Source organism: Notolabrus celidotus, chromosome 3 (genome assembly GCF_009762535.1).
Source record: "Notolabrus celidotus isolate fNotCel1 chromosome 3, fNotCel1.pri, whole genome shotgun sequence".
In the NCBI taxonomy this organism is placed as follows: Eukaryota; Metazoa; Chordata; class Actinopteri; order Labriformes; family Labridae; genus Notolabrus; species Notolabrus celidotus.
Genome location: NC_048274.1, coordinates 18,191,984 through 18,218,649, shown reverse-complemented (window position 1 = coordinate 18,218,649; position 26,666 = coordinate 18,191,984). Strand labels below are relative to the sequence as shown.

Here is a 26,666-nt window from a genome sequence, read left to right as displayed (position 1 = left end):
CGAAAATCTCATTCTTTTGATTACTTCTCTCAATTTTGGGCTATTTTTCACAACGACACAAATGTCTTACATTTAATCTGGTATCAGCCTCATACATGTATAAAGTTTACTGCTGCAGCCTCAGAGCTAATTCACTTGATGGAGTGTTTCACCAACTACCCAAAAAACCACTAAGACCAGCAGGCAGTTCATTTTAACCAGCCTCTGTCTCAAATTAAGCTAGAGTTGTTTTTAAACGATATGCCTCTCCAAAAAAGCTGCAAGTAAACCTCAATTATCAAACTTTAATCACAAGTTTAGTGTTCGAGTGTTTGCACTCCAGCCTGATGATTTCAGCAATGACATCACTCTGTATGAGATCATTCCCTGCTGAACGCACACACATGTACACGCACAGTATGGTGGTCTAGCTAACTGATACCATCAGAGCTGACAAGTGTGAAGTTTGCAGCACTTCAAGTTTCCTTCCTCTTTCCTTTCCTGTGTGATCTGTGGCATCCCCGTCGCTATGGGTTACAGAAGCTGCTAAAAAGAAGAAGCTAACATGAATCATCTAGTCAGGGTCTAGGAGGCAGACTCCCTCTATACTTCTCAGAGTAGGCCCCAAACTTAACTAATGCTTATAGTTAGAGCTGGCTCCGGCGTAGACCAGCTCCTAGTTATGCTTCTTTAGGCTTAGACTGCCAATGGAGCTGACACACAAGCTCCTGTTTTTCCATTTCCCTCACTCTTTTTCTGTGTTCTTAGCTTTTTCACTTTTGGTCTTATTTACATTATGAACCACATGTCTAACCACATATCTTCCTAGAGGTTTTTTAGCTCTCCTGCCTGACTCCAACTGCTACAACTCTTAAAATCAGTCTCTCTTTTATCATGGAGCTGTCATAGGTTAATCAGCGGCGGCTGTCATCCAATAGCTCAGTGGCACGCCCTTATCGTCAGCCTATCAACTTTCTGCTGTCTTTTTAAATGTGTCTCTCTCTCCAGCTAGTTCCTCCTTGCATTGATGGTGCGCACCCCTCCACCTCCCCATCTCCACCTGATCTCTGCAAGTCTTCAATTCCTAGAATTCATCAACCACAACCACCACCAGTGTCTGGACTCTAGGGGAATTTCTTCTGCTGCCAAATTCACACATCCTACGCTCAAAGATTTCTTTCAAGTTTCATTATTCATTCAGTTGTAATGACCTATAATCTTCAAATTGTGTCTTGCCTGCTTGAAATGTAATTTATTAATTATAGCTAATGTTTTAACTTTACATGTAACTGAAATATTTGTGTTTGTTCATCTTGTTAGAAGGATTATGACAACCTGACTTCTCTTATAAGCTGAAAACATGAATCATTTTTAATTCTATAAAATCATCTTCAAATGATTTTAACATTGATTTTTTTTCTCAGTCAGTGCTGTTGTTGTTGTTGCTGTTTATTTGTCTCTGTCCAGCTGTCTTTGCCTTAACAGTCCCAGCAGTTGGCTGTCAACACCAGTCTGGTTCTGCCCGGGGTCTCTGCCTGTAAAGACCAACTTTTATTCCTTCCACTGTTGCTAAATGTTGCCAGCTGAGAGAATGGTCTGAGCTTGTTATTTTTAAAGATGTCTTGATACAACTTTTGTTATGAATCAGTATATGAAAATAAGAATTAACTGATTGACTGATTGATGATGATGATATTAAACAGATGGAGAAAAGTAACGGCGCTCATATCTCTTGCAGCTTGCACCAATATAGGTCAGGAAAATTCCAAAACAATTGCACTCATAACAGAGTTTCAGAACTCTATTACACACACACACACACACACACACCCACACACACACACAGGAAGTGAGACACAGTTTTACAGTGATCAAGCAGAGCTGCTGTCTAACCGCAGCCCATCGTCATTTACTGCAGTGAATAAAAAGCAGAAGCATTTCATCGTCTCAGCGGCTCAACCTCTGACCCTGCTGCTTTAAACATTGTGGAAATTGTAGCGTATCAGTTACTGTTTGTAACATCATTGCATGTTTCACAATCACACCACAGTGTCATCCAAAAACGCTGGTGTTCAGTGCTCCAACCACCAAACAAGAAGATGCTGAATTCTTACTGCTCCATCACACATGGTGTCAATCAATGATTCGTCATCCAGTTCTGAACAGAAAACAGAAGTATGAGAAATGCTGATGAATAACTGATTTGTGAAGAGGTGGTGTTGACAGCTACACGTGGGATGAAGGGTGTTTACTCAGTTCAGTATTTGTCAGACAAGATTTTATCAACTTTAAAAACCATCCCTAAGTGAGTCTTATTCAAAGGATCCAAAGGTCACAAGGGAGGGGTTTCATTCTTGGATCTGTTCTTGATCAGAGGTCAATTGAGGGTACACACCACTACTTCCCACACAGAATGACAGATGTTTATAGAATAGGATCTTTAAGAAAAGGTGTTTGAATTGAATATATAAAATTGAAAAAGCGTAAGGTAAGTATTACGTCGTTAGGATGTAAAATGTATAATCTGCGATAAAATGTATGTATAAAATCTTATAAGGGACTAAAGTTACAAATTGGTCACATGAGACAGAAGCTTCTTGGGACACAGGAAAAATGTGCCCCAAATGCATTACACATCACCGCTCAATAGGTGGCAGCAGGGGGACACAACCCATGAACTGGGATGTAAAGAATGAGCAGCACTGTATGTGTTCCTGCAGTGAAAATCATGCCGGAGGTAGTTGTTGATTGATATATTTGTACATTACATGCACCACTGATGCAGTCACTCGTCACACCTCAGAATGTGTTTAATTTCAAATCAAATATTCATTAAGCGCTTTATCTTTGCTTGCCCCACCAACTTTTTGTGTCAGGCATTGGGACTGTAAATGACCATAATATCTAATAATCTGATCTGAGTTAATACAGGTCAGCTGATATGAGCTGATTTTTGTAATGTAAACTTTGATAAATATCTATCCCAAACAGCCAAACTTTATGTTAATTTCCATGACAGAAGAATAATTAATTTAGTCATTTTCTGGTCAATGACTGTAAAACATAAAAATCCCCTGTACTCACCAGCCAGCAGATAAATGACACCTCATTGTCACAACAGGAAAGAAAAAACGAAACATTTTTTTCTCCATGTTTGCTAATCATTACATCATGTTTGAGAGTAGTGTGGGAGGGGAAAGGCTACAGAGAGGGAGTATGAATCAATAACCTCAGTATTGGATCACAGCTGCTGAGAAAAATATGTAAAGGAAGAAAGAGACTGAAGCTGCTCTGAAGACTACTACTGCAGGCTGAAGAGTCTGAACACCAAACCGTGAACTCTGTGAGATTTAAAGCTTTTAATAAATTGGACATTTCACATTTTGATGTTTGATGTTAAGATTTTTACCAGCCCTTATTTTTGACAGCTTAGACCTGGACCTATGCACTAACCTATGATCATATAAAGCCAAGGAAAGAGAGAAAACCTAGGAGCTTACAAGGTGATCTCAGCTTTCTCTGCACTGGTGCTCTGTAACATACAGCAGGTGTCCTTTTTATTGTTTTCACCTCCTCCTCTAAAACAGCCTGAGTGCTCCCCTGGATACATAAGATTTGTTGAGTTCTATGATTAGACATAATGACTGATTCAAAACTATATAGGTAATTTAATACTGACATGGATTTTGAAATCAAGTATCCAAGAAAATGATTGCTTAGTTACCAACAAGCCCAACATGGTCCTGCATTACTCTGCTCATACACAACAACTCACATGAACAGCGTTATAACACACGTGTTCATAGAGTTGCAGTAAAGTGTAGTGAAGAGTAGCAACGTGCCAGTAAAAGAAGAGAAGAAGACTGTAAACAGAGCAGCCAAAACAGTAAAATGTTTCATGAGGTATGAAATCCAGTCCGTGTGTAAGACCTGAAGAATTCACACATTGTGTTTGGACAAGCAAACTGAAATGTTAACAAAGTGTTAGTCCACAATGAAGAGGATTAGTGGTTACAGTACAGACATCCCATGCCTTCACGCCATTTCTCTTTTAAGTACTGAAAAAGTCTTCACCAGACTTAATGAAGGTTTTTTTTTCACTCCAGATGACAGACATCCAGAACCAGTGATTTCATTTGTAAACTCACCAACCATCTGAACCAGATGAAGCCAAACTGATGGTTCTGGAAAGTTGCTCACCAGTTCTTTGGTAATGTGAATCATTTATTTACTCTGCTCTTAACTGCATCAAGAGTCCCAGAGGCTTAAATAACACCTCGGACAGTTGGTTCCTAATAAACCTCGCACCACTTAGGCCTGTGTTTTTACAGAGAGAGGTGCAACACTTTGAAAGGGCATTTCATAAGCTGTGTGTGTGTGTGTGTGTCTGCCTCTCTTTATGTTTTTAACCACACAAACACGCACACACACTTACCAGTGTTTGCATCATTCCTTTGGACTGCGGGATGACTACTCGGAGGTCAGTCTTACGGCTGGCGGGGACCAGACTGCTTCCAGGTGGAGGAACAGGGGGAGATTTGGGTTGCAGGATCTTCCCCAAGCTGCCTCCACCAGATGAGCCCACGAAACCGTTCACTGAACACAGAAATATAGAAAACAAGGACATCTTAGAGACGATGGCAGTAAAATCCCAACTTTTCCTTGAAAGCTGACTGACAGGTTGACTGACTGTTGGGTTCATGGAGAATATGAGCTTTCTACATAGCAGGAGGCCTGCATGTGCATTCTGTTCAAATACACATTGTGCCAGGGATATTTTCAGAGCCTCTTACACTCCTTTTTCTTCAGTTGAACCCACAATGCACCCGGATTATATAATATCTGAAGATTAGAAAAGTAGTTTTAGCAGGTGGGGAGGTTACAGTCCCATGTGTTAGCTCAACCTGTCCACCAACACAGAATGGAGAAGTACAGCTATATATTATACAGGAGATAAGAATGAATAATTGATCTTTTCTTGCTACTGACATTACATAATGCCAGTGTTCATATGAGACATGCTGTTCTGGGAGATAGAGCACGAAGATGACGGGGTGGATCGTCTGTGAGGAAGACAGTTTGTGAAGACTGAGGGACGACTGTCGTGTATATGATTTCCTGGAGCAGAAATCTCTCCTTTAGCAGTCATGCTTTAATCACTTCCTGATATGAACAGTGACTTTAAACTATTCCCTTTTTTTTTTTTTTGACCAGTCACACTCTTATGCTGCAGGTTAAAGCTCCTGTGAGAAACTTTCAGGTTGTGTTGATTTTAGTGCCCCCTACAGACAAAGTGATGCCTCTTGTATTTTTGCTGATTTTGTCTTTTCATTTGAAAGTAGCTTTTTAAAGAGTAAATTTTATCCTCCCTTCATTTGACAGTCAAGTACGACACTCGTTGAAAATTTAAAAAAATAATGAGACTATTAAGTCAGCTCTGCGATCACTTGTCTGACACCTACCCTCAGGTGGGAGTGACAGACATAAGAAATGACATCTTAGAAATAAGAAGTCTTGATGCTGATGGCCTTGGTTGCCTTTGTAGCTCAAAACAAGATATCAGTATTTATTTCAGTCTGTTTCATAACTAGTTTAAAACTCTTCACAGGAGCTTTAAAGCTGCTGTTGGTAGGAATGGTGTAAATAACTATACTTTTCTTCTGCTGGGTTTGGAGAAAAGGTCATAATACCAATCGGTACTCATCTGTAAGTGGAGTAATTTGAGATTATGGCAAAATCTCTGTGTTTTCCAATGCCTTTGTATCAAGCAATGTTATTATTCCCCTCTTTCCTGTTATCACGGACCAATCAGAGTTACTCCCCAAAACCCTGTCCTGATTGGTTGAGTGACGGCCCCACTACGTTGCCCTGATTGGCTGGGAAGCCAGTATGTCCTCATAGAACGCACACAACGATCTTTTGTGGGCGGGGTTACGACAGCAGAGGGGAGGGGTAGTGTTGACAATCGAAATCTCTCTCAGAACTGGTGTTTATATCACGACAACCAACAGGAGCTTTAAGATGAATGATAAAAGCCTTTCCTTTGTATTTAAGGGTTACAAGCTCTCACTTTTTGAGATTGTAAATATCTAGCTTGAGTTATTTATCTGTTTCTCTCAAATTAATATGACAATATGCGTAGTTGACATGGTCGTTACATTCAGTGTGATCCTACTTTATCTACCTTACTACTACATAATGCTAGAACAATCCAGAGTTTTAGCTCTAAGTTTGCGGGAACATGGATGTTTTTAACTCAACATTAACTGTCAGCTCTGTAAGGGCTGCATTTCAGATAAAGAGGAACACAAGGTGAACACCCCAGCAACACGTGTCCCTTCAAATATACATGTAGTTTGTCAGAGTTGTCTGAGCTGCAGATTACAAATAATGAACAAAGTGTAACTCACCTGTTGGTATTTTATGAGAGGGGATAAAGAGACAACAGTCACAGTTAAGGCTGGATTCCTCTAATATCATATCTACTTGGTGTGATTTTGAGTTTTTACATCTATGACAGGGTGCAAATTCTCACAAGTTTAATAAAGTGATCAAAATGAAAACCTAATGATAATCTGGTATTATAAAATCTGAATCATTTAGAACACAAAGGAATGAGCAAACAGGAACATTAGAATATAATGTCACACTCTGAGCAGAGGGTAGCATTCTAGTTTAACAGAGTTTAACCACTTTAACTGCACTGGTGTTACAAAGCTCATAAATATGCAGAATAATTATGTTAGTGGTAGAATATACTGTGTTAGATTTTCTGCTAGTTGATGTCTGCTATATACTCTCAGAGTAATTATCCTGCAATTAAATAGAGCAATACGACAAACAATGATATAATGATGTGAATAATAAATATTAGCAGAAATGTTGGGCATGTTGTGAGCTTGTGTGTGTTTGTGACAAACAGATTACTCTGCTGTTATTGGCCTTTGTTGACACCAAACACACTGGCAGTTACTGACAGAGAGACAGAGGGGGCTGGGAGGAATAGAGAGAAAACTGGATATATATGTAATGTATGTGTATAAATCGTATGTGCTTTGGCAACAACATGTCTTTGTTCATGCCAGTAAAGCAAATTGAATTGAATTGAATTGAAAACTGAACTGAACTGGGTTGGATTGGATTGAGAGGAAGGGTGGAAGGGGAGGAGGTAAAGCTGCATCAAGGAGGTTGCACTGGCAAGAAGGAGTTCCCAGACATGAATTTGAAAGTCTCTAATAAAAATGAGGACATTCATGTTAAACCATAAACTGTATCAAAAGTGAATTGAACCAATGGTTTTGAAAGTTAGCATTCACCAAAATTGATAATGCTGGTTCAAACTAACTTTCTGCTGATCTAAATCAGCAAAGAAGTGGAGGTGAAACCTTAGTCTTGCCACCAGGAAACAGCTGCAACACAACCACATCTCAATTAAACTGTTGCACTCCTAATTATGCCTGATCAGGTAAAACCCAGAGCCCTGGACAGTGAAACATAAATAAAAACATTTCACTCCTATAAATCTGTCAGGAATTGAGAAATGAGGTGTAGAGACCAAATGTATTTTTCCAGGTGGTAAACATGTTTAATTCTGCTGTTAGAATCTGATTTTAATATTAGGGGTATATCGGGGTCTTCTTGGCTTTTGGAGACAGTGGTCACTTGAGAAACTGCTTATTTTACATTTTCATATTGGCTTAATTTTTCAACACTTGAGGTTAGTGCTTATCTCAAACATTATGAAAAATTGAGCCACATAACATTTTTTACTCTGCTTTACTTGCTCAGTGAGCATTTGATTAATTTGGATTTCAAAGTGAGTAAGAGATACTCACCGACTGGTCCAGATCCATTTTGAAGAACCAGATCAGAACTGCCATGCAAGCCACCTGAAGAACACATACACAAACCATAGACTGTATAAATAAGGAACGTAGTATCTGTTCCTGAGCGCTGTTTTGAAGCCAATCGACGGCGGCAGCCATATTGGAAATGCGGAACTCAAACAGGCATAGTGTGACGTAAAGAGGAGGAGTTAGAGCCTTCTAACCAACAGCTATGTGTTCCCGTCCTGGAGTCAAGTCAGTCATGTCCTTTTTTGGGCAAAAACTCGTAATCTTAATATCTTCTGAACCGTCGCATTAGAAAACAGTTCACCCCTGTACAGTGTGTGCCGATAGAGAGATTAGCTACGTAGAGCCAAGCCTATTTTTGAACCAGACTGTAAACATGTTTATTAATGCCGCAATGAGCGCCTTTTTTGAATTGGTGTCTATGTGGTTTCTGGTGTTTCTGCAGCCAGCCTCAAGCAGATTCTCGATGAATTGCAGTTTATAACACTTCCGCATGGGCTTCATATTTTGAGACTGAAGGTTGCTGCTTGACACAAACACACACACACAAAAAGTCTTTCATTTGATTCACTAAATTGAATCTGTTGGTAACACAAATACTGTTGATGGCAGTAACTCACACAGCCTTTCTGAAGCAGCCATAATAGCTGAGCTGTGAGTGCTTTACTTCTTCTTTATTTGAAGAGATACAGCATTTTTTAGTTTTATTGAATATTTTGTGGTGAGTTCTTAGTCCAGGCATAATATCAACTGTTGTCCAGACAAAAGATAAACCTTTTCATTTGCATACACAAAGTTTATACACAAAGCAAATATCTCATCATGTCCCTCCCCATTGAATATTAACCACACACCTGCACATACATTCACTCACCTGTGTTTCCCGTGCTGGGCGGTCTTTGTGGAGAGTTCATGTTTCTATGGAGGTGTGTGTGAGGCGAGGTGAGGACCCCGATGTCAGACAGAGCTGCTGTGGCTGCAGCAAGAGCCTGGGAGGTTGCTCCTCCTCCTCCTGAGCTGTACAACATGTTGCCTGGTGCTACATGCATGAAGTTCTGCTGAGGGATGCCTGTGGACTGGAGAGGGAGTGAAAGATTAAAACATGTGGATGTTAGCTTGATCATTATTAAAATACACTATACAATCTGTTCTTTGTTTATTAAACTGTTGCCCTGTGCTGTGTGTTTTAGTGTTTGTTTGATCAGCTACCCACGATTCATCATACTGTCATAATGTGACACTCTGCCCCACATGCTGTGCTGTAGAAACAAAAGAAAATAATTTCAGTTGAAACTAATTGGATTTCAAAGCCAGAGGTCAATAATCAAGCAGCAACCAGTGGTGGTTACAGGCCCTCGTCTTCCCACTTGAGACTGGCTCCAAAACAGAGTACGTCTCCATTAGTCCATATTTCAAAACGGCCAACTTTACAGCAGAGTATACCACATTCACAACCTGGAACAATAACAATGACAGGTGGATGCTGTTAGCTGTCTGCAAAGGTTGGGGCTGTTGTGTTAGTGCTGTTTGGAGGGAACCTTCATGAAGAAATATTTAAACATCCTTACAGTTTATAGATGGTATGCACCGACATCACTTTTCACCAGGACATGCCGCTTCAGTGAGACTGAGAGGCCAAAGATCCTGCTACATGGCTAACTTCAGTAAAGGAAACAACAAATGGGTGTAAAACAGACAAATATCTGCTTTAATTAAGAGCTGCTGGATTCGACAGAAATCCAGTTTATCAAAAATACAGTTGTCTGTGGACAATTATGTGATCAGAAATCAAGCTTCTTGAGCATTGTTTGTTCTCTTTTTCAAAGTTGGGCAGGTAAATAACAGTATGTGCAAGAACACATAGCAAAGCCACAAGACATACAAAGCCCTGATGCATGATCACACTTCCAGGCAAGATTTTTCTGTGAAGTGAAAGTGACAACAACACAAATTTCCAAATTTTGTAGAGACTTTTAAAGTGATTTAGCTAACTGTTACTTGTAGTTACTTTTGCCCTCTGTGCTGTCAAGTTTATACCCTCTAGTGTAGAAGCAGACTGCTGAAGAAGTCTGTCCTCCAGTTTTTCAGCAGGAGACTATCAGCATGAGGGGAAGAGGGAGCGCGAGATTGACAGACGGATCAGGGCGGCGTCTGCAGTGATGCAGACGCTGTACCGGTCTGTTGTGGTGAAGAGGGAGCTGAGCCGAAAGGCAAAGCTCTCAATTTACCGGTCAATCTACGTTCCAACCCCAAAAGAACGAGATCGCAAATTAAAGGAGGCCGAAATGAGCTTTCCCCCTGCAGGGTGGCTGGGCTCGGCCTTAGAGATAGGTTTAGGAGCTCAGACATCTGGGAGAGGCTCAAAGTAGAGCCACTGCTCCTCCGGATCTGGTCAGGATGCCCCCCGGACGTCTCCCTGGGGAAGGCCCAGGACAAGCTGGTGAGATTATATCTCTCAGTTGGCCTGGGAGCGCCTCGGTATCCTCCCAGAAGAGCTGGTGGAAGTGGCCGGGGAGAGGAGTGTCTGGGCTTCCCTGCTGAGGCTGCTGCCCCCGCGACCCGGACCCGGATAAGCGGAAGAAGATGGATGGATGGATGGATGGATGGATGGAGACTATCAGCACTTATATATCATCACTTTTAGTATGTAGCTTTTCTATTAGCTTGTTCAGTGTTTATTGTTTTTTTTAGGTGGCAGCGTTTACAGGAGAGCCAGGATGTTTTTTCATTCAGATTTATAAGGCAAGGCAAATACCTAGTGTAGTATAGGCACTCCCTTGCACACTGGGCATTAATATTGTGTGTAACTGTATTCATTTTAAGATGAGAGGAAAACCAGTCATGAATTACAAAGCAGCTTACAATTTTATGACACTTCATCATGTTGTCGAACTCTTCATTGATCTTCTTGTATTTCTCCTCAGTACTTGGGGTGAGAACATACGAGGCGTCACCGTCGGGCTGTCACAGCCTCGGTGCTCCTTCTTGTTCAGAGCCTGTGGAAGAAACACACACAGTAAGAGGGAATACAGTTGAGACAGACTGGTTAGAAGAAGGCAGAGGTAAAAAGCCTAAACTGCAACATTATCAGCTCCTTGGCAAATCATATGGCAATGAGTGCTTGTAACTGATAATAAAAAACATGTTCTAATGATAACCAGTCTACTGAAAACAGAGAGCACTTTAGAAATCATAACAAACCATCAAGGGTTTGAAAACACAAAGGGGTACCAAAGTGTTCATTTTTAAAGTGCTTTGTGAAAAATTCAAAGCAGATGGTGCATGAACACTAAAAGCTGATCTACGAAGCTCAGTTCAAACTTGAGGAACTAAACTAAAAGACAGACACTTGGTCATCTGGACCATATCAGACACGGTACAGATGACCAAGCCAGGAGAGATGTGATGTACATCAGCAGTTTCCCTGTAAGAGCCTTACACTGTAGATAAACACACACAAATGTCTCCGCCTCTCAGCCAGAGAGGAACACCTGACATTTTATATAGGGTGCAGTTCAAACCCCTAACCCTAGTGTTAACTGTATGGTAGTCAGCAGCAAGTGTTCACACTCTACAATCCCTGAGACAAACATCTGTCTCTTTAGCTGCTAAATGCTCCACCAGCCATTTTCTAATATTGTCTGTCTCTGTATAGAAGGTGTGAGCTGTTGAGAAGTATTTTAATGCTGGAAACGAGGCAGGAAAGTCAGCTGATTATTGTGAACCCCAACAGTGTAGCCAAAAGCAATGGGCTAAAGACTTGGATGTAAAGTTGGTGGAGTTGGTTGATGTTGTGGGCCGTATACTGTGTGTTGGGGGGGGGGGTTTCACATTACCTACTACAAGCAAAAAAGCCTATTTATCTTTAAGACATTTTGTGATGGCATATTTCACAAACTTTAATTCAAAATGTCAAACGGAGCATATTAAAACCACATGTTGTTTCAATAAAAACCAAAGCCAAGCAAGGAGTTGGCATCATTCAGTTGGTTCAAAAAGGGGGCGTTTAGACGACTTGTTTAAAAGTTGGACAGATGAATTGAAGGATGTTAATTTACAGCACCTGGACTCTGGCAGAGGAGTTATTGTGAAAAATCATATCATACTGTAGACATCATACGGGCCTGGACAATGACATCACTCCTCTGGTATCCATCATCTCATCTCTGCTCCTTATTACGTTACACGTCATTGCGTGAAAAGGACGGACTGACAGCCAGCCGTCTCTCTGTCCACCACATGTCCTCTGCATTCCCAGACACCGCTGCTTATTAGCAGCTTTAAACACACACTCACAAGTCTATTTTCACCACAAGCCCGATACATCGTTTTAACAACTGGTGACCAGTAAAGAAGTCACACACTATATTCCTGCCAAAGTCAATGGCTGGTTATTTCCAGACTGAAGTAAACACAAGAGAAAAAGTCTAAAATCCCAGAGGACACACAGCTTCAGGCTGGTTCAACTCCAGACCAGACTTCCCAAATCTGCCCGTCACATTCTCATGCTGACTCTCTTTAATAGGAGAGCCATTTGTCTTATTATGCTTTAAGTGAGCTAACATTTAGCACACAAACTATAAGAAACAGATAATTTTTTGGTACATATGATGTGGCCACAGTTCCTGACCTGTGTTGTAGAGATATAGAACTCAGAAAGACCATTTAAAAAGAAGCGGTACATTACTTGAATCTTACAGAACTCCTTTCAAGCTTCAGCTCTTATTCAATGGAACCAAACCTACTGAACATCTTTTATGCCATCAAATTGTAACGTCATGTCAGAAGAGAAACAAGGGGCAGTGTACAATACACTCAGCTTATGTCTGAGTCTTCAGCTTTCATTACCCTGAAGTAAAAACCCTGCGTCCAGCTGCTGCATTTAAAGGATTGGTTTCAAACATCAGTTTTATCCACAAAAAACTTATCACAAGGGAGCTCTGCAATATGCAACCTGAATTTAGATTTCACTTTAAAGTCTGCTTCAGTCTGAAGCACCTGTGTAAACAAGAAGTACTGTAGTGTGATTTAATATGCATCAACACTTTTAGATGTAAAGTTTTACAGACATGGGAAAATTCAGTATAAAGAAATAAAGAGTCTCGTCATTGATCATGTCATTTTACTTTGTAGGTCATGGAGAGGCATCAGTTTAAGAGTGAGGCTAATGCTGGGCGATATTGTCACTACAACATTTTTCATATCAGTCGATATCGACCATTTTCATGAAAATTATCAAATCATTCTCTCATATCATTTTGAGGGCAGATTTTTGTCTCCTGAGTGAAAGTTAAAGTAACCAGACGGTTTGTTAGCTTGTACCTGGGCTTTAGTAGTCTAGTAAATAGCCAAATTATCTGAACTAATAAAGTTTAGTGTCCATTCTTGTTGAGGAGGTTTTCACTCTGCTTTGAGCTGGCAGGTTTTGCATTTTCTTCAGGGTCACTGTCACTCGTTTCAGCTGTGTTCACATTCCGCTCCAAGTGTCTATAAGCCTGCCTACCTCTTACCCTGCGACATGATTGTCTGTTCAATGCCAACTTCTTCTTCTGTTAATGTTGGGTGGGAACTAGTGTTTAACCCTGTTAAATGTTCATTTCTTAGGGACAACAATAATGTTCCTGGGTCAACTTGACCCATGGCATATTTAATGATTCAAAAGTGTCAGAACCCAAAAAGATCCCAATAAACATTTTTAAATCTCATTATTAACTCCATTACTAACCATTTAAATCAATATTTAGAGCAATGGTGTTCTTTAATTCTCGCAGATCATGGTTCAATGAGGATAATTCACTTGTTTTTAATGAAAATTCATGTTAAAACTTTTCTTTATGTACATTTGAACCCTTTTAGCCTCCACTTTGGTTGCAGGGTTAAATTGACCCACAAACAGTATGTGATATAAACATGCAGGAGGGGTTGCAAATATGTGAAATGAACCATTTTCATTTTATATGTTGTTCACACTAATTAGGCCAAGCAGAAGAAGTTTCTTAGCAAAATTACTTTTAACATTTTTTTTTTAGATTTTTGAACTTTAGAATGGGTCAATTTGACCCGCAATATAGCAGGAGGGTTAAGGCACACTAGCGCCTCTCCCTTTCCAGTGGTGAGGGGCTGTAATTACAGGTTTAAATACATCAACGTTTCATAGTATGTTATATTTATATTGAGAAAAAAAACATCACAATAATTATCGTTATCATTTTATCTCCCAGCCCTAAGTGAGGCTATTTCAAAGTCAGTCATAAACTCCTCACAGTGCCTTTAATGTCATATATCTTTAACTCCCTTAATGTTATTACTGTTTGGTGTATAACTTGAGCTCTTTGAATTGCTTTATAAATGGTGCTCTATACCTAAACTCTCCTTGCCTTGCCAGCATGATCACATTAACCACTCCTGATTTATATGCTACTCCAGGTGTCACAATTCCAACACAAAAAGAAGCTGATGAAAATCTGGCTCTCTGTAACATTACATGTAAAACCCCTGCATGTGAAGGTAAGCCCTCTAGGTATTGTGAATATTACGGGGAGTTGAAAGGACTCTAAAGGGAATGATATCGATGACTCAGTCATTATTATTAATGAACTGAGGAGAAAGCAGCCAAATTACAACAGATGGAGGGATGACGTTTATATTTCCTCATTGTCAGGAGTTTGTTCATTTTAATGACTCTCTGATTTATGTGTAAACTCTACTTAACCTTACAACCTTCAGGGAGGGAAGCAACTATTTTTAAAGGAAATATGTTGTCCCTCATAATATTACCAGGTATTCTTCAATGTTCACACCATTCACTCCACTGTCTTATGTTTCTGTGAAACTGGAATACCAGTCTTCAATTTCAGTGTACAAAACATGCGATGTTCAGACTTTCTTACAACCCACACTTGTGTTTATGTCGAGTCTTTCTCTGCACCTTGTGATAAATGCAAATGAGGGAAACTTCAATCGTTGACAAGGTTTAAATTAAGGTTTGATTGAATCATAGACTTAAACGTTTATCTTTAAATATGATCAGAATCTTTGTGGAGCGGTGGACAGTATGAGGGCACAAAGGGACACTGTGTAGACTTTATAAAGTATCCAGTGAGATTTAGTCCAAGACCCACTGTGCTATATGTGGCCCCACAGATCCTTGTTTAAACCACTACATCATGTCTGGGCACCGATGACTATCTTTAAGTGTCTGTTAGAGGATCTGAGTGTGTGTGTCTCCTTATCTTCTCAAATGTCAAAGTGGGCTTTAGTGGACTACCAAAGGCATGTGGATCATTGCCACCATGAGGCACGAGCTGCTCCACTAAGAGTCTTAACATGTGAAGGCTGATGTCTTGTTTCTGTTGGGGCTGCATCAAAGATAAAATAAGACCCCGTCTCTCCCTCGGGTGAGTCTTTTCCAGTTGGGTGAGTGCCCTGTAGGCTAAGAATAGAGCGGGCACGGGAGTGTTTGAGATGTGATTCAACACATCTCTGGCAGATGAGCTCACACTTAGAAAGACCGGTCCAGACCGTTTACACAAACTGCTTTTTAAGAAACTTCCTATCGCACTTGATTTGAACTATGCCGTCATGCTATAGTGTTGAGTTTCACAGTACAGTAGTTTTTTTATGTTCCTCATTCAACTCATTGCTCTACAGGCTGAAATCACTGCAATGCATTCCTTGGACTACAGCTTTGTTTTTGCTGAAACTCAACTCTGCCGCATACAAACCTGTCTCATTATTATGACAGTGGAAATATGTGTTAGGTTTGCTAAACAGTTAGGTCTTTGTAGTTTTTTAGGCTCACCCGATATTTTCGGAAGACACAAGTCTTTCTGGCTTTCACCTTCATTTTAAGGGGCTGACAGTACATTTTTTATGTTTAGCATATGGAGACAGATCTAAAGGGCCTAAGTTACTTTTAAAATTAAGTTTAGTTTAGGAATCTGAATAAATGGTACCAATGAAATCATCAATAGGTGCAGTGTCATTGTGTTAAGGGGAGACTTCAAATTTCAACTGATCTTGACAAAATACTCACACTACAGAAACACAGTCATGAGTTGGTTGTGTTAATGCTGCAGTAACAATTGTTTTGTGACAAAGAAGCACGAGAGCTGTTTGTGGGTTCATGTCTGACCGATAATCATCAGCAAATACCAACGAAGACGAAGAACCCACAAAACTTTCTGTTGCTCCCTCACGACATGCAGAGTCTGTTGCAGCCTGCGGGGATTTAACTTTACACATAAACAAATCTCATGCCTGAATGTTGCAAATGGACCAACCAATATGTAAAATGATCACCCTTCTCACTTTCCAGGCCTCATTTTATTCACTTGTGTCTGTCTGTGTGACACTTGTGGGTGAAAACAAATTAGAACTCAAAGCAGGCAAATCAAGGCTGGCTAAACGCTCACAGAGCTAACACAGGTGTCTGCTCGTGGTTTACAGCAGCAGAATAAACAACTATGCTGCTTGGAATCATTATGGGCTGGATAAATGATGCATGTTAACAGCTTTTACTGTCACTGCAACTGAGAGGGTGAATTCAGCCTTGAACAGTTGTGGTCGTATTGTTTCACATGCACGTTCCAGATAAACCTACAAACTGTGAATAAGAAGTGGTTTAAAAGAGAAGCTACTGTGGAAGTGTCTTGAACTTGTCTTATTTATAATGTCAAGCCTGATTTTCTAATAGTAAGGAAACATTTCCTAGATCAGTTTAAGGTTCCAATCCCTAGTTTTAAGTCTTCTTCAACAAAGGATGATGTTTTTTTCATGCTCAATATGATTCAACTAAGGGTCACAAAGCAAACAAAGCCGACTATGCTTTAGTCTTTGAAAAGTTGATTCACAAACCGGGGACGCAACAATTCGTTGAGGAAGTCAACAGAAACTGACTAATTGCTGATTAATATAATTAATAATAATTATTTTCTAATTAGTTGGTGCTGTACGAGAAGCTAACATTGTTTTCTAGAGTTAAATTGCGTAGGAATGAGACATCTCATATACTCACTATCTTTGCTTAAAATGGGGCATGCAAAACAGCGACCAGGAAACAACATGGTATACAAAACATGGGGGTGGCCGATGCAACACCATTGACATCAAACAAAACTTCTCAAGTCAGATCATTTTAGCCTAAACACTTCAAAAAAAGAGCTGCCTGAATCTTTACATCATAACAAGACTACGCTACACATTAAAACTAAATCATTCATCTCACATGGATACAGACTTTTAGAACTAAGAGGTGTTTAGAGTTTAAGAGAGTAATGTTGCATTTAAAAGCTGATAACAAAATAAGAACCGTTTAGTAACTATCTTTTTATTCAATTCATCACAAACAAAAGCCTGCATGTAACAGTGGGCTAAGTCTACTCCAGGTTCATCCCTGATCTTAATTGTTTTTGTAACTTGCTTTCTTGCATTCTGATCCTCTGGTCCGATCCCGATTGTGAGACATCTTTGGAAGGTTAAGAGTCTGTGACATGCTGTGATTCTCCTTCAGAGCTTCAAGAAGGAGGAAAGAGGCACTTTGAAAATATGCACTTTTAGGTTTGGGAAGTTTTTGCTTCATTTTTAGCTGACAGTTTGATTTTTGTACAGTGCTTATGAATGTGTGTGTGTGTGTGTGTGTGTGAGAGTGTGTGTGTGTGTGTGTGTGTGTGTGTGTGTGTGTGTGTGTGTGTGTGTGTGTGTGTGTGTGTGTGTGCGTGCGTGCGTGCGTGCGTGCGTGCGTGCGTGCGTGCGTGCGTGCGTGCGTGCGTGCGTGTATATGTGCGGGAAAGAGCAACAAATTCAAGCTCTCAGCTAGGCAAACACACATTAGAGGCTTACATAAACACGCAGAACGTGAGTCACGATGAGCATTCATTTTTAAAGGCAGCAGCAGTGAGTGCGTGCTCTAAGAGACAGGACAGTGCTGCTCAGGGACCATGATGCAACATTACCAGCGTCAACACCCTGATGATGTCGCAGGACCCCACTAAATAGGCTATCAGCTCTCTTCTCTATCTGGGTCTTCAGTGAGACAGTTATGACTCTGTGTGTGTCTGTATGTTAATTCTTCATATGTAACATGTAAAACTGTCTCCAAGAAAGGGCTGTTGAGGCAAAAGTTGTGCTTTTCAATCTATTGTCGATATTTTCAACTCATCAAACAATGCATTGTCATTGGTCATAAATAAATAAATGAATAAATAAATGAAGATAACGTTTTAAAGCTACTATATGTTAACTTTTTCAAACATTTGGAACTGTAACCATGGGTATGGGTATGTAACAGGTACTGACTTGAGAGTTGTCATTTTTGTACAAATATTTAACAAACATTAAATAAATGTTATAGTGCATCATAATGCAATTTCACAATCGGCACAGTCTAGATCTGCTCTTAAAGTGGCATGAGGTAACTTTAGTTTTGATTTTGCACTATAGGTTACAACTATTGATTGACTGATTTACTTAAGGGAAAGATAGTTCTTTTTTTAAGTGGGGTTGTATGGGGTACTTTATGGTGTCTGGGAAGTGCAATGCAACTGTACAAAGGATGAAACACTTTTACACAGTTGGAGAAAAATTTACATTTAGGAAAACATTTTAAAATTTTATAAAACAAAATTACATTAGCAAAACACGTTTACCAAGGTCTAAACCAATTTACATTAAAAAACAAATATAGTGGACAACCTCATAATATAATCCAGCCAATCACAGCTTGATCTGATGCGCAAATTTAAAATATCAGCCATTTGAAATTTTAAAAAATAGCGTTCCACTTTTAATCTGAACTAAAATGACTCAGTGGAAACTGAGATTCTTTGTTCAAAATCTCTTATTGAAAATATCCAAGATAAGCGCTATTTTTTCAAATTTCATTTGACTTTTATTTTGAAAGGACATATCAGAATGACCTGTAATTGACAGGACAGTCCGTTTCTGTCCCCCAAAACAAACCGCTCACTCTGCATTTTGTACATTCCCTTTCCATCAGAATCTGTTGTTTGGAATTTTGTTGTAGGACTGTTTCATCGCTTTTAAAATTGTCTCACCGCTTGTAAAGGTGTCTATAATTTTTTATTAATGGGTTATTTTTCTATGTAAATGTGTTTAGGCCTTGTTAAATGTGTTTCACTATTGTAATTTTGTTTCATAAAATGTATAACTGTTTTCCAAAATGTAAATTTGTCCCCAACTTTGTAAAAGTGTTTCATCTATTGTAAATTTGCATTAGTAGTTGTCTATACTAGGTGTATTAGCCAAAGGTGATCTTAGTCAGCTCAGCTTCTTTGTTGAGAAACCTGCTGGAGAACCAAAACATAAGCTAAGCAGTCAACCGCTGCAGACAGGCTCAACTGTACTACATCATTTAGCTAATGTGAAGATGGACTCAAACTCTAATTTCAGTCCGACTGTAAACTCTATTTAGATCATTTTCTGCACCTAACTTTGCTGTCAGAGAGCCCATTTACCCACGAAACATATCTATTCCTCCAACGCCAGCTGTTGCTAGGTCAAGAGAGTAATCTCGCTGCGCTTTTGATTCCCTCGGTAGTGACCATTAAATCTGTGTTACATGGCTCTGTGTGCTTCATGTTTGCTTCACTGAAGGACATTTTGCAAAGGGACTGTAAAAAACAAAGGAAGGGAATCGAGTCCTGGCCTTAGCAGCACCTCTGAAAATATGATTAGTTTCTATTCCGCCATTGTTGTTGACACAGTTGAAGTCAGAAGTTCTGCCCTTTTTTACAATTTTGATGGAGCGATAAGAGAGAAGGGAAACTGACAAGTGTTCAAGAGGTTGAACTGCTTTCTATTGAGGGTAACATGAGCATAGTTGTGACATCTCATGCCAAACATTCAAGTGCTGAACTGCATTGGTATTATAAAAAGAAAAAACCTTGTCCATTCAAAAATGATGTTAGTGGACACAGGCCCTAAATGTCCATGAAAAAGAAAAACAGATTGATTCATCAGCCACGACTGCTCTCTTCTGATCTGGAAAACTAAAATAAAACTAAAATAAAAAATCACTTTACATCTTTTACAGCTGCTACTGGGAATTGGCAACTAGGTTTTAATAATCATCTGTCAGAACATCACAATCAGTTATAGAAAAGCTTGTACTGGATAAACCATTCTGTCAGGCGAGAGCTTCCCATGATAACACCAGAGCTGGCATCATAGCACAAGATGGAGACCAACTTTGAATCTGATATATACCAACACTCACCTCTACAATGTCAGAGTTGGTTCTGCTCTCGTGGGGTTCGTTGTACTCTGTGTATTTCAGCAGGACTTTGTCCATGTCAGTGCTGGCATACTGGAACAGCTTGTTGGAGCTGTTGAAGATGATGAGAGCGATTTCACAATCACACAGCACACTCAGCTCATAGGCCTTCTTCATCAGACCAAACTTCCTCTTCATGAAAGTCACCTGGAGAGACGAAACCAGAAAAGAAAACAGCGGATTCATTCTTTTTAGCCATTTTGAGCTTTTTTGCAGATTTTATTAATTTCTCTCTTACTCTCATACAGACGAAATGTCTTATCTCATCTTAATCCACCATGAGCATTGCACCTTGCAGTGTATTTACAGAGGCAAGGAAAAAAATCCTTTTAATGGGCAGAAACCTCGAGCAGAACCAGACTCATGTTAGACAGACATCTGCCTCGACTGAGTTGAGGTTGGAAAGAGGGATAGAGGAGATTAAGAGAAAGAGAGAGATGACAGTGATGAGGCGGATAGTAGTAGCTGTTGCCGCTGGAGTCCGGCACATCCGTAGCAGCTTGAGTCCAGAACATCCACAGCAGCACAAAGACTCAATCACGTGTACATTTTTGATACCATGGTAAATGTCATCCAATTCAAAACTCTATCAAAGATGCAAAGTGCTTCTACTCTGAGCAGAAAATTAACTTTTAAATTAAAATAACAGAAGCCGTTTCAACCTCAATATCCAGAAACCAAAAGGTCATCGACTGACAGAAGGAGAGGCAACCTCTTAGACATAGCACTGCAGCTTCAAGTCAGAGGGACATGGTGTGCAACCCAAACTGACATTTTGGTACATTTAAATATTTGGATAGTGATGTTACTCAGCACATCTGATAGCATATCAAATAATAAAAGCTGTAGCATGAGCTACTGACACTGATATTTACTCAACTGTTGACAAAGTGACTCAGACTGTTTCTGAGGAAGAGGAGGGGGAGGGAGGTTCCCATGCAAGATCTGACTCTTAGATCAAGAAACTGGAAGAACTGAATTGAAAGCCACTGATAGAGTGGCTGACAAACGTGGGAGGATAGGAAACTAAGAAATGTTAATGTGATCACTCATGATTGGAATAATATTATATAATATTGTCATTAAGAGTCTTTATATTATAAATCCAAGTGGATAGGGTCGCATTTCATTTTAAAAGAAAAATCACCCATGTTCCCCTCCTTCTCTATCATAACGTCAAAATGAGAAACTTAAGGATGAACAATGTAGAGCTCACACTAAACCCACACACATCCCACAAGCCACACATCCATCATACTTTCTCATCCTTGTTTTGGTGCGGAGCTGACTCCCTGCAGTGAGTCAACTGTATTTATCTGGGTATGTCTTCCTTCCATCAGAGCTTCTGGGATCCTGACTCATGTCAACACATATCTCGAAGCTGACTCTGACACCTTCTCACACCTCCAAGACGTACAGCAATGTTGTGTAAGTATCTGGTGTTTTCCTCCATGTCTGCCTCCACACACTTACAGCCCTGAAGCTAAAAGATGACCTCCTACTGTTGGCTGCTGAGAGGTTTCACAGGCCTGTTGAGATATTTGAAATGTAAATTATAAAGATTTATCATTGGTAAAGGTAAGGGTTGTAAATGTTCAGTGTTCCCAATATGAATTAAAAATAGTAACAGCAAATAGGGCTCTCTGCACAGCCAACTTACGCACTCAGGTGCCAGTCAGTGTCAGGAACATACACATGGAGTAATAAGTTGAACACGTTTCGCCAACCAAAACCAAACATGATGGGTCAATACTGCCCAGTCTGCAAACCAGAATACTTCCCATGCAGAAAATCCACACCCATGACTCAGACTCTACATTTTTATGTATTCTGTAAACAGTGATTTTAAATTACTAACGTATGCAGAGTGCAAAGAGCAGCCTCCACACCGCAAACCTAAAAGTTCTGAAGGTAAATGTATTGAACCTGGAGACCTACTGGTGATTCGCTTCAAGCCCCCATTGGAGGCTTTAACTCAGGAAACTGCTAGTCTACATTATATGCATATTAACACATTGGCTGTTCTCAATTAACTAATTTGAGTTTATTTGATTAGAACAATGCACATTACAAACATTTCATCAGTATGCCTCAATGTAAATATGCAGGAATTAGCACAATAGCTAAGTTTCATCCATAGTCCTAAGGCAGGTACTTATAAAACAAAAAAAACTTGGTTTAAAGTTACAGGATGTCACAAGACAGTTAGCAGGACACTAAACGAAGTGACTTACGAACAGATTTTACATTATAAAAACAGGATGGAGGGGAGGCCAAAGCCCCCGGCAACAGGCATCAAATGAGGAGACAGATATTATTCATGAGTACATCTCAATGTGGGTTTCTCCTGGTTAAATAAAATAAAATAAAATAAAATGACTGGTTTGTTTTTAACCAATATTTCAGTGTTGTTTTTTTTTTTTTAGGTCAAGTAGTTCTCAAGCTCCCTGATATGAGCTGGTAATTTGCTCCAGGAGTGTATGCCTCTAACAGACACTACCATTGGACTGAATTTGGTTTTACATCTTGGTACATCACAATATCTTCTCGTTTGTGCTCCTGATCATAAGATGTTTTTTATGCATGTGTTCAATGCTGGAGGGGCAAGCCCATGTAGAACTGTTTTTTTTTAAAAGATACAGATATAAGCATAAGTTTGAAAATGTGTAATTGTTTAAATATTATACTTCCTTACTATGTTGCAATAATGGAAATATATATTTGGTAGAACAGAAAGCACAATAGAGAAGGGGCATAGATATTTGAACATCTGCCCATTGGGTTGATAGGGTGTATAATGTCACCAGTAAAGTTGTATTTGTATTTAAAAACACATAAGGAGCTAAGTGTTTTTAGAAAGATGCTTGTGCTTCTTCAGCATTACATGTTTGGTGAAGGCTGCATCATATGTTCATGTTTACCCAAGCTGAACATTTTTATAACAACCAGAAACATTTGTGACTGAATAAAAGTTGCATCCCTTTAGAAAATGTATATTATATAATAGTGTTAACAAGGACACCTCAGTTTTTCTCATCATGGTTCCAATGGAAGTCACTGTTAAATGTTCATCAATGACCAATTCAAAGAGGTTTGAAAATCTCTCATTATTTCTTGATCTTGTCTGACAAATCAATTACTGTGAAAAGACAGAAAAGGCATTCCTTTGTTAATATTTCTACAACTAATGCAGTCACTTTTTTCTGCAGATTGTGTAATAATGCAAAAAATTTAAAACGTAAAAACAAGCTAATATAACTTGACAGATGAAAGGAGAATACAAGCCAACTTCCAAAAATAGAGCACAAAAGCCTAAATATACAGCCGGCTCCAGTGATGCAAGCCTGACAGCAAAAGCAGTGTCTATCTAAAAATGCTCTGGCCAAGACAACCAAACATCAAATATAAACATCATCCAAGATATTTATTTTCCAGCCACATCCCTATTTCCAGGGCTTGTGCCCTCCTTCCAGACAGGCTGGTATTTGTTGTGCTGTTGGGGGTGATATATATAGAGGAGACAGACAGAGAGGGATTCCAGTGGGCAGCGGTGTGGCTGCACAAGGAGACAGCGAGGAGAGAAGGCCACTGTGTGTCCCAAACACTGACCCACCCTGCTAATGACAGGGTGCCGTCCGGACCCAGCTAACCCCAAATTACTGCCCTTGCCACCAGCTGTGACCACTGCTCTCTCAAAAGTTACAGCTTAGAGGATCTTTAGGAGTTATTTAGATTGAAAACGCAGGGGACCAGGTAAGGTTCCCTGAGGGATCCCTTCTTTAAGTGATGAATGAGACTTCCAGGACTTACATATACTAAGATTTATCTCAGGGGTGCGAAAGTTTTGCATTGTTTTTTTGCATTGTGAACTGGAGCATGTCTGTACATACAATAATGTCTTTATCATGTTTTAGTCTTCACCCAGGCACTAAACCGTAAACTGAACATACTAACTGAACTAATGTCAGAAGTCCAAATGTCTGTGGTTCAAACATCTGTCACTGTTATTGCAGGAAAGGATGAGTCTCAATAGTAGCAGTGACTCAGGAAACCATTCCAAATACACCATTAGATGTTAAATTCCTTGATCTTCAAAAAAGGTGGGTCATCAAGTGTTGTAAATTCACAGATTTTGTCTTTACTTGCTATAGTTACGGCACCTGCCACTTTTTTGGTGCTAATGCCAGCTGCGTATGCTGCTGCTTCATATTTCTACAGTAATTCTTTGTTGCGATGGCGACTTTTCAGGTGACTTGTAAGACTTGTCACATTAAAACTTCAGGACTTTTCCCTCCGCTCTGTAAACTTCCAAAATACAATTGAAACTGTGTTATCCCCCCTGTGACACCATTTTTACTCTCTCCTCAGCTTGTTGCAGCTGCACTTGCTCTTCTTAACTGGATGTAATGGCGGCTTGCACACTGTAAAGTGCTGTGTTAGAATCTATTGTTTTTTCTGATAAAATTGTATTATTGGTGTAATAAACAATACAAAAATACTCCCACTATCTGCCAATACTTAGTTGGGAAAATATATACTGTGCATGCCTACAATACTCTTCTGAAAACTCAAGCTACTTTTGAAATGTAGTAAACTCCTAATGTTGCAGGTTACACTTTATGATCTTGGTACAAATGGAGGGGAACGCTAGTTGTTAATATGAAACCTTTATGGCTTCATGGGCCAAACATTGGTACTTACAGGAAAACATGACCATCAGAAAAACCCAAACATGTTGCTAGATGTAGACATTGCTTACCACTGCAGAAATATTTACTATGATTTTAAAAGTATGCCCTCAGAAGTTGTGAAGAAGAAGCCCTAGAATAGGTCCTAAAGAGAAATATGAGCAACATAGAGCTCATGCAGAACATAAGCTCCTGTGCACATAGATCATTTGACCAGAAAACAACTAATCCACTACTGCTCTGTTGGTGATGTGGTTCTCATACTGGTTATAGAAATCAACTGACTCTGAATCTAAAGAAGATAATGTTCTTTTACAGAATCTATACATTTCAATAGTTTAGGGGGAGGGTTCTGTAAAAGTCTCTGAATAATTATCAAACTAAATAGCTCAGATATAGAAAGAAGATGATGATACTGACCTGTCGGTTCCTCTCGTCTACGATCCTGGTGATCTGGATCTTCTTCCTCCCCATTGCAAAAAACTTCCTCTCACAGCCAAAGAAGAAGAATATCAGAAAGCTCCGTGTAGTCAAGGGTTCACTGCAGACGATCCTTAACACATAGCTCAGCTGTCAGCTCTGTTACTCCAGCATCAGTGCAGCATGGTTTTCTGAAAAACAGACACAGGGTCACATCTCGATCCCAATGTTATTCAGTCATCACAGTATGATCCACTGTCAGCACCTTGTCTGTACTCTGGGACAGGGTTTGATCAGCTTACCATGAGAAGATTCTTACTCTAGTTCAAATAGTTCTGTACACTCATTACTGTTTAATACACCAGCAGAGTTTTCTGAGTCAGTTTGGAAAGACCTGCTGGATCATTCCTGCAATGAGACCCCAGGCTTTCTTCTCATACTTATACATCAGCAATTTTCTCCTCAATTGGCATCACAGCTCTTCTTAACCACTGTCTTAGCCACTGCTGGGCCCACTTCACTGCTTCTAATCATCCTATCGGAAGAACCTCACCAGTCAGGCATTAAATACTCAATTTTTCACAGACCAACAGAGAGGACTCCAGAGACACGGACATTATCTCTTTGCTATTTCATCCATGAACGTATCCAACTTTGTTTGCTGAAATGCTCAAAAACACCAAATACTCAGCTACCAGGGAGTGAAGCAGCATTTTTCCATATCCAAGAAAAGCAGTTATGTTCCTCAAAATTCCTTTTAAAGTCCTTTGGGCTTCAGAAGTCCTCTGACAAATCACCACAGGATTTGCAGTGCACACATACAGAGAAGCTCAAAAGCACACTGACTCAGAGAGACCAAGAGAACTAGATGTAGAGTATGTACTTCATCACACACCTTGTCCAGCTGGCTCGGAGCTCTCTCCCACAGAAACACCAAATTAAATATTCAGCCCTGTAGTCTTGGTGAACTCGCCTCTGCTTTCCTGCAGGAGTTCCCACCTGCCTGGTAGTGTCCCTCCTCGGCACCGCCTTGGTGTTTCTGAGCCCTGCCTTCCCCAAGAGCTCCTTAGCTCTTTCCTAATCTCATCTGATCTGGGAGGAGGCAGGGAGTGAGGCAAAGCCTGGCTTTATCCTAACCCTCTCTGGATTACTGCAGCATGTGGATCCCAGAGCTGAGCCACCCAAACCCCCACTGCAGACCCCTCATTACCCGGATGGGAGTTGGGGCAGATACATTTGTCATGCACCAGTGGAAATTTATTGGTGATTATTTAAAGATTTAACTGACCTCTACATCTGCTGAAAGACAATATCACTGAGTGCCACATAAATGTACCACAGATCTGTAAATGTAGAATAAATTGATGAAATGGAAAATCCCATGTTGATTTAAAATGCATTTGAAACCTTGTTTTACTTACCTAAGTCTTTTTC

At 39.9% G+C, this 26,666-nt stretch overlaps 1 protein-coding gene across 1 annotated transcript in view; it reads right to left on the bottom strand.

Moving 5' to 3' along the window:
- Window positions 1-26,172, bottom strand: part of LOC117810946 (myocyte-specific enhancer factor 2A-like) — a 31,132-nt gene extending 4,960 nt beyond the window's left edge. The window contains 8 exon segments of the mRNA XM_034680955.1: window positions 4,415-4,575; window positions 7,815-7,868; window positions 8,707-8,908; window positions 10,695-10,795; window positions 10,798-10,828; window positions 20,068-20,271; window positions 25,233-25,423; window positions 26,128-26,172. Of these exon segments, the coding sequence (XP_034536846.1) occupies window positions 4,415-4,575; window positions 7,815-7,868; window positions 8,707-8,908; window positions 10,695-10,795; window positions 10,798-10,828; window positions 20,068-20,271; window positions 25,233-25,286 (807 nt within the window). The 5' untranslated portion in view covers window positions 25,287-25,423; window positions 26,128-26,172.
- Window positions 26,173-26,666: the final 494 nt, after the last annotated feature.